General features: G+C 43.9%; 1 protein-coding gene across 1 annotated transcript; it reads right to left on the reverse strand.

Annotated features, from left to right (window-relative positions):
• Nucleotides 1-1907: 1907 nt before the first annotated feature.
• LOC105035640 (BTB/POZ domain-containing protein At5g66560) lies at nucleotides 1908-4481 on the reverse strand. Its single transcript, XM_010911260.4, has 4 exons — nucleotides 4262-4481; nucleotides 4100-4169; nucleotides 2677-4005; nucleotides 1908-2565 (listed from the first exon to the last, which is right to left on the reverse strand). The coding sequence occupies exons 1-4, from the start codon at nucleotides 4336-4338 to the stop codon at nucleotides 2017-2019; spliced, it is 2025 nt and encodes a 674-aa protein (XP_010909562.1). The 5' UTR covers nucleotides 4339-4481; the 3' UTR covers nucleotides 1908-2016.
• Between the last annotated feature and the right edge of the window lie 3501 nt (nucleotides 4482-7982).

A 7982-nucleotide genomic window follows, 5' to 3' on the forward strand; every position in this document is an offset into this window, starting at 1 on the left:
CCCCTAGGAGTAATTGGCAATGGACCGGATAAGGCAACTACAACCATCCAACTCTAAGAAATCATATCAAAAATCTTGGAGTGATGCATTCAAAAGAGTCAGAGCACCTTACAATTCATCTCTCTCACGACTCTTACGTCGATCTGTAAATAGAGATAACTAGAGGACTCCTAAGGCATGCAACTCTCTCTCATTCGTGCCTTTTCATCTATTCTATCGATTGCTGACTCAAACGTTGGATAGTTTTCATCAAAATTAATTTTAATCAAAAATTTATTTTATAGATCTGGATCGTCATTTCACTCCAACTAATTCTGTCCGAGTCAAAAATCTGCAACAACAATATCCAGAGCACTGATTCTCCATAATTAGTCTATGAATTGCAAGCTGGGCAGCACTGACGAAGCTCGCCAACTGTACAACAATATGCTCGAGAGCGAAAGGCTCTTCTAAGGTTCCTTCCGGTCTGAAATTAATGCGAAGAGGAGCTAGCGAATATGATTCAAACCCAAAGAAGAGTGAGGCATATGAGAAGGTGAGGGAGTTGCATAAGGAGACGAGGGCAGCGGGCAACGTGCCGGACACGAGGCATGTGTCGCATGACCTTGATGAGGAGGCGAAGGACACGAGGTGTGGTGACTACCAGTCTAATTATTGCTTTCGATCAGGTCCAATGGGCCACGACACATTACCCGTCGTATTTCACCAATTCCCGCTAGCGCGTTATCCACCGTGCATATGCTCCACTTGAACCAGGTCCATGCAATAATTTCTCCAGCCAGGGTGGTCCCTGGGGATTATGAGGAACCTCCGGATCTGGGGTGACTGCCACAGTGCCGTCAAGATCATGTCCTGGGCCGTGGAGAGCGAGATAATTGTGTGGGATAGCAAACGATTCCATCATTTCACAAGGATGGGATGTGCTCTTGTGGGGATTATTGGTGAAAGATTTGTACAATGAAAGTTTGTAAATTCTGGAGGTATGCTGTATCTGTAACCCTGCTGTTGGACTCTGAGGTCGTGCGTCCAGGTCATGGGTTCAGCCAGTGGTTCAACAATTAACGTTCTTTCATTATTCCACTAGATCCCCAAATCAGTTTTACTTCTTGTAGCTTCTATGGTGCAGGAGAGCATGGCGAGAAGGTACTTACAAGTTTGATTATAAAAATCAAGCCTTCGCTACTTCTCTAAATGGAAAATACTATAGAGTTTAGATCCTTTGTGATATCATTGTGGATAGCCAATGCACCATCCATCTTGGAGATGAATGACTTTTATTCATTTTTGAAATATGATAAAGTATGATAAGTACAATTCTCGATGCATCACAATAATAAAGGAGAGCCATCTATCTTCGAAATGTATGGTGTGGTGGCTATTTATGTTAGTACCACTCTATGATGCAAAAGTTGCACCATAGAGGATCTCATTTTAGTACTATATGAGTTGCTTCCAATTCATTGGATTAATCACTTAATACTATCCAAGTAGAGCCGATCATGAACCAAGCTTAGGCACAAAAAAATATCTAATTTTAATAAATCTAACCCAAAGCCCGACTAAAAATGACTATATTTTAGGCTCAAGGCCCAGCCCATCATCTGCTCTACACGCATACTAATGTCTTCCGGCGTTATAACTGTTGTTATATAGACAGACCTATGACCACAAACTTCTCTCATCCCCGTTTCTTTCTTTATTTCTCTTTGGTTTGTCGTTTGGAGCAATTCTCATTCTAGTTGAGTTGCTAAAGCCGCTGGTGTTAAATACCAATAGCCTTAATTAGTTTGCCTCTATCTGGGAGTGAAAATGGTGCATATTTAGATGGCCAGCGGATATCCTTTTTATCCTGTTAGGTAGGTGAGGGACGTTTTTGTTCTAGTATTTTTATGAGAACAGGATGCATATAGCCACAACCATCAATATTTTCCCCCCTCTGAAATCTGAAACTTGAACAAGGAGAAATGTTTTCCCAAGAAAAAGCAAAAAAAAATTCGATACGTGATGAATGAAAAGCTACGGCGAACGTTCAGTTCTGGACTTCCTCGGCTCCACCACCGTCCGCTGGTGGGAATCACAAACTTGGGTCGTAAACTTACATCCAAACCTCCTCGTAAACGACCCCCAACCCCCAGCACGCTCTCCCCCGCCACCCACTCCCCGAATCCGATCCATCTTATCGATCGCCTTTCTCATTGTCGAGCACTCCCGCTCCAGCTCACGTACCCTGCTCCTCATGCTGTCCATATCCAGCCTCATCACCTGGTTCTCCCGAATCGCCGTCCTCCACGTGTCCCCCTCCCTCCTCCCTCCTTCCGCCACCGCCGCCGGTGGCGGCGGCGGCCCCTCTTCCTCCTCATCCCCCGCCGCCGCCGCCGCCGCTGCCAGCGTCCCCGCGATCGCCCGCCGGAGCTGCAGCTGCTCGAAGAACAGCACCTGCACCACCGCCCGCAGCGGCAGCCTCTCGTTCTGCGCCGCGTGGGTGCACGCTTCCAGCGTCAGCTTCTGGCAGGCCATCACACTGCTCACCTTCTCCCTCTCCTCCTCCGTTATCCTCGGATGCGCCTAAAATTAAAATTAAACACGGAATAAAATTACCGAACTGCCCCCCCTCCCTGAAAAGATAGAATACACTTGCGGCACGACGTATAACATTTGCACCATCAAATCACACACCTTGAGATAGACGTCGACGGCGCGATAGAGCCCGTCGTCGAAGACCCTAGCGTGGTCCGGCAGCGCCAGCGCGAGATCGCAGAACTTCTCCGGTCTCAGATTCGCGTCCGACGCGATCTCCGATAGGTACCCGTCCACCAGCTTCCCCACCGTCAGCAACGGGTTATCATTGTTATTGTTATTGTTACCGGGCGGTGACCTGATCGCCAACTCCCCGCCGTCGTCCTCGGCGGCGACCATCGCCGATCTTTCCTGCAGGCCTTCGAGGAAATAGCCGATGATCCTCTCGACGCAGTCCACGTCGTAGAGCGTCTCGACGAGGTAGGAATAATTCGGTATCAAAAGATCGTCCAGCTTCGCCTGCTCCAGCTGCGACGCGATCTTTCTCTCGAGCGCCGTTGTACAAGCTTCCGAGGCGCGAAGTATATTAGCCGTTCGGAGTAAACCGAAGAGGAACCGGGTGGTGACCAGACTGGAGCTCTTCCCTTGGGGGAGGTTGGAGATGACGGTCTCGAGGAGCTCCCGCTGTTCGGGCTCCGAAGCCAGCTTGGCGGGGGCGTGGTGGCGGCTCGTTCGCGAGATACCCGGGATCGATCGCTTCGCGTAGGAGATAAGCGATCCCTCGATGATCTCCGAGCTCAGATCGTGAGCTCTCATGGCGGCGATCACCCGCTTGTACATCGGGAGGCTGAGAACCGTGAGGTCCTCGAACCACGAGTCCGCCACAGCGGAGGTGGCGATGGACCTGGTCCCGCTCTTCCGCCGGATCCCGGCGTCGATCCCGTTCCACAGGGCGGAGCTCGCACTCTTGGTTTTGGGCTCGCCGGCGGCGGTGGCCTCTGTGATCGGCCAGCCGAAGAGGGAGCTGAGATCAGAGGAGCAGGCGCGGATGGCGATGGAGTCGATGCAGCGCTGCGAGATACCGAGGTCCTCAGCGAGAGGTAGGAGGTCCTCACAAGACTTGAGGGTTCTCACCGATTCCTTGAGGCTTCGGAGGACGGACTGGGCGAGGAATCGCTCGGTGCGGGAGATGAGGTTCTCCTCGGAGAATTCTTCCGTCATCTCGAGGTAGTCGGCGGCGCAGCGGAGCGGGGCGGCGTTCCGCGCCGTGATATCGATCTTGACGCCGTAGCAGAACTTGGCGGCGGTCTCGAAGATCTCGGCGCCGCCGGGGAAGTCCGGGAGGGGAATGTGATGGAGATCCTCCTCCTCTTCTTCGATCTCCTCTTCCTCCCCTCCTCCTTCAATGCCCTCTGTTCTCGCTCTGGGGTTTTGCTCCCGCTCCGTTATCAGCTGGTGGAGCTTCTTGCTCTTAGACATCAACGGGAACTAAGCGAAAGGGGAAAAAAAAATCATCTCTTAGGACCAGGGATCCAAAAATCCGAAGAACCAAAGAGAGGGTTTGGAGTTCTAAATCGATTACCTTGTGGAGATGGAAACTCATCTCATCGACTTCGATTACCACATCGCTGGGTAATCCAGTAGTGCAAAACCTATAAGAAATTAGAGATGAATCCTTCGTTCTAGAGAGCAGAACGAAGCAAAAAAAACCAAGACCAAGGATTCGAGGAAGGAGAGAGCTCACCATGCTTGGCCTTTGGACCCAGGCTTCTCAGTAGCCATTCCTCCGATCAGAAACCCTAACCCTAGATCCTCCTTCATACACTCAAAAGAATCCTATCCGATTTCCCATTACCGAAGCCATTCTTTTCGAACCTCATCTCTTCTTTCGTCCAGATCGCTTCTCCGAATCCGGGGAGAAAAAACAAAAAGCGATTTTTTTTTGGCCATGGCGGTTCGGAATGGTGGTGGGAGTCACAGAAGAAGAGAGATAAAAATCGTCTTTTTAGGTGGTGGTGATGATGGGAACGGAGAGAATCCCGACCGGAGGAGCGGGGACAAAAAGGAGAGTTTTGAACAATATTTACCCTAAGCATGAAAAGCAGTCAACCGTCCGTAATTTATTGATGGATTTATTTTTTACTCATTTAGTGGTCTTGTGCGGTGCAGGCTTGCTTAATAATCTCACTCAAGAGAAGGAGAGCAAGGAAAGGCAAATTAGTTTATTTCTCACCTCTTAATTCTTAAACCCAAAGCTATCGCGGTCTGCTTGCCAACTGGCTTTCAATGTTTGTTATTTGGAGCGCACTTTCTAGATATCAGCATCAACATTGCCTGCCTCCCCTGCTTGCCTTTGTTAGATATTTCAATCAGTTGTGATTTTAATTATTTTTCTATGACGGGGCATGCAGGGCGTGGGCCTTTTGCAGGCCATGCAGGGCTCATTAATGGCTATCCACCATTCTTACAACGCTTTAAAGGTGAGTGGGGAAAGAAAAAAAAGGGGGGAAAAGTTCAGAGGAGAGGAATCCAACAGGATAGGAATTTATCCTACAATTTGCACAAAAATTGGATGTGCCAAAGTTACAACATTATTATTTTTCGTCTACATATCCTGATAGTTTCCTGAGAAATACTGGATGTCATTCTTTAGCTTGGCTACAAGTGCCCAAAGACGCTATGAATAGGCTAGGTGCCATCTTCAAATCAGCCATGCAACCATCTAACTAGAAATTATAGCATGCACCGGATGCACCACGTCGGCAGTGCACTGGTGCACCATGCCAATTAAGTCTCTTGTTCTTATGGACTCTATTAATAATACGATATCATTCTTGTGGTGCACCCAGTGTGGGGTATAATTTCTCCCATCCAAGTTCATCTAGCGATAATTTTGTGGGGCGTCGGAACGCGAAGGACCACACATCTTGTTCTATTCGTAAATGCACTTATTTTGAATAGGAATCTTCTCTTTTGTCCATCGTACTCCTGGTTGCACACCTGAAGAAGATCAACATTCGTCAATTCTGCAATAACAAAAAAGGATTCACAAATCTATGCATGACGGTGACTAATCCATTGTGCGAACGTTAAACATCCAAGGGAAACTAATTTATAGTGGTGGCTAAGGGAAGATAGAGGCGTGAGGAGATGTAATTAAGATATAGATACACAAGAATGATGAATTGATTAGTGGGATGTTGGAAGGTCTGAAGGTATAGATAATGTAAGTCTCCTTGCAAGGTTTCGTATTTGCTTTTTTGGTCCACTAAGATCACCATGCCGTACTCTACTACTGAAAGAAGATCAGATTTTGGCAGAACTAAGAGACCAACAGCCAGCAGTGAACCTAGAGTTGATATACCTATTGCACTTTATCACGGTCTCTACCGTAAAGACAATTACAGAGTTTTCCTTAATATTTCGCTATTCATTTTCTGCAAATAACTATTTTACAAAATAACTATGCAATAATACTGAGAAATATGGTTCTGGGGTGTTCAATTTACATTGAAGAGTGAGACCTTGCAAGACCCGAGCAGGTAGGCTGTGGGCGCCAAAATTATTGCCATGTCTCCGCTTTTGGGTGTGGAGATGCTATGAACGGCTACTGAACTGCTTCCACTTGTTGTGGTTCTTTTCTCGCTTTTTGTTTCGTGCAATCATATGTTGGTATTCGGACTTGGTACAGGTCTCAGGATCATGCACGCATGGTTGTAAATCATTGAAACGCAATGATAGCTAGCGAAGTAGGCATGGTCATAACAAATATGGGATCCAATTCTCATCCACGTAATAATAATAAAATAATATATAAATATTCAGAACGATATTCTATATCAGAACCTAAAGTTATAGAATAATCTTTCATAACATCATATATTAAATTTTATTTTATTATTATTTTTATTTTTTTAATAAAAAATAAAAATAATATGATAAAAAAATTTATCTATATAATACTAATAAAATAATATATAAATATTAAGAGTGATATTTTATATTAATACATGAGATTATAGAATAACCTTTTGCAATGTCATATATCAAATTTTATTTTTTATTTTTAATAAAAAATATATAAATAATATAATAAAATTATTAAATATAGTAATCTCCATCCTGTCTTTGAAAATAAGCACTCTTAGATTTTTTTTTGACTAGGTTAATTGTTAAAAATAATTTTTATATAAAATATTATTATTATTATTTATTAAATTACCGCAATACGGGGTTGAGTGTCTTTTATATCCAACGGTGATACGTGCAAGCATTTAAGCTGCTATTTTCCAAGGAAAATTTGAAGAACCATGCTGCCTCTTATCCCCATTCAAAAGCTGTCCGGTCCTTGTCCTCGTTATTAGAGTAGGCAGACTATTGTTTTCACCTTTTCACCTCACTTTTCCAACCCTCTCTCTCCTATTATGGAAACTAGGCAGGTTCTGTGAAAAGTAAATACATATACATACATACATACATATATATATATATATACATACACATATATATATACACACACAAATACATACATCATTTATATAATTAAATAAAAATAATAATCATTCATGCTTTTTTTCATATACAGAGTGTATACAACAACAGTTTAAATAATCTCAATAATATACATCTACTTAGAGTTGTCCATTTTAGTTAAGCAAAGACGGTGGCATAAACTTATTTGTTAAAATAAACATGTAAGCATCTTGACAATACCCCATTCTTTTGATGAGATAAATGAAATGACCTAATGCATGTGGGTAGTTTAACTTGTTCTGGATCAGCGGATACATATATAGGTGGGCAAAATAATGAATATACATAGAAATATGTATATGAATGTGGACCAATATATGTTAGCATGCTACTCAAAATGTTGGTTTTTCGTCAAAGACATCATTTGATGCATTATAATTAACAAGGAGAAAGAGTACCACACGCTGTCATGCCCATCGAATCCTACGTTTTAATAACAATGCTAGTCCGTTCACTGCCAAAAAAAAGGGTGTCCCATCATTTTAACAGCCATCTAGGATTCCATAATTTGTTGTCCATTATAATGGAAATGCTAGTTTATTATTTATGCCATCAAGTCTCTAATCCCCTTATTTATCTCAAGGCCAAGACAGCACATGGATCTTCCCCAAAGTGCAGATATAAATGCCAATAAGGTTTATGGCAGTGCACATGAGTTCTCTCTTCCAACCCATCCTACTCGATGAGCTACCGATCACCACCACCACATCATAGATGTTTTTTGTCTGGGAAAGGAGTGGAGACAATTCTTCCAGGCAAGCAATAAGCCAACTTGCCCTGCGCTGCAAAAAGGAATGATCAACTTTGCCGTGTAGTATGTCTTAATTATATTTATATGCTACAATGATATTGTATTGTTTTTGGATTTAATAAGCTTGTGAACATGCAGGGATCGGTATGGTCCTTTTCTTCTATTGTGCAGATTAAAAATA

The sequence above is a fragment of the Elaeis guineensis genome, chromosome 2, assembly GCF_000442705.2.
Source record: "Elaeis guineensis isolate ETL-2024a chromosome 2, EG11, whole genome shotgun sequence".
NCBI lineage: Eukaryota > Viridiplantae > Streptophyta > Magnoliopsida > Arecales > Arecaceae > Elaeis > Elaeis guineensis.

Excerpts from the sequence above, each read along its gene's own strand:
- LOC105035640 (XM_010911260.4), bottom strand. The coding sequence starts at position 4,338 with ATGAAGGAGGATCTAGGGTTAGGGTTTCTGATCGGAGGAATGGCTACT. Across the intron at positions 4,170-4,261 it reads GGGTCCAAAGGCCAAGCATG|GTTTTGCACTACTGGATTAC; the intron begins GTGAGCTCTCTC and ends AATTTCTTATAG. Across the intron at positions 4,006-4,099 it reads TGAGTTTCCATCTCCACAAG|TTCCCGTTGATGTCTAAGAG; the intron begins GTAATCGATTTA and ends CCTTTCGCTTAG.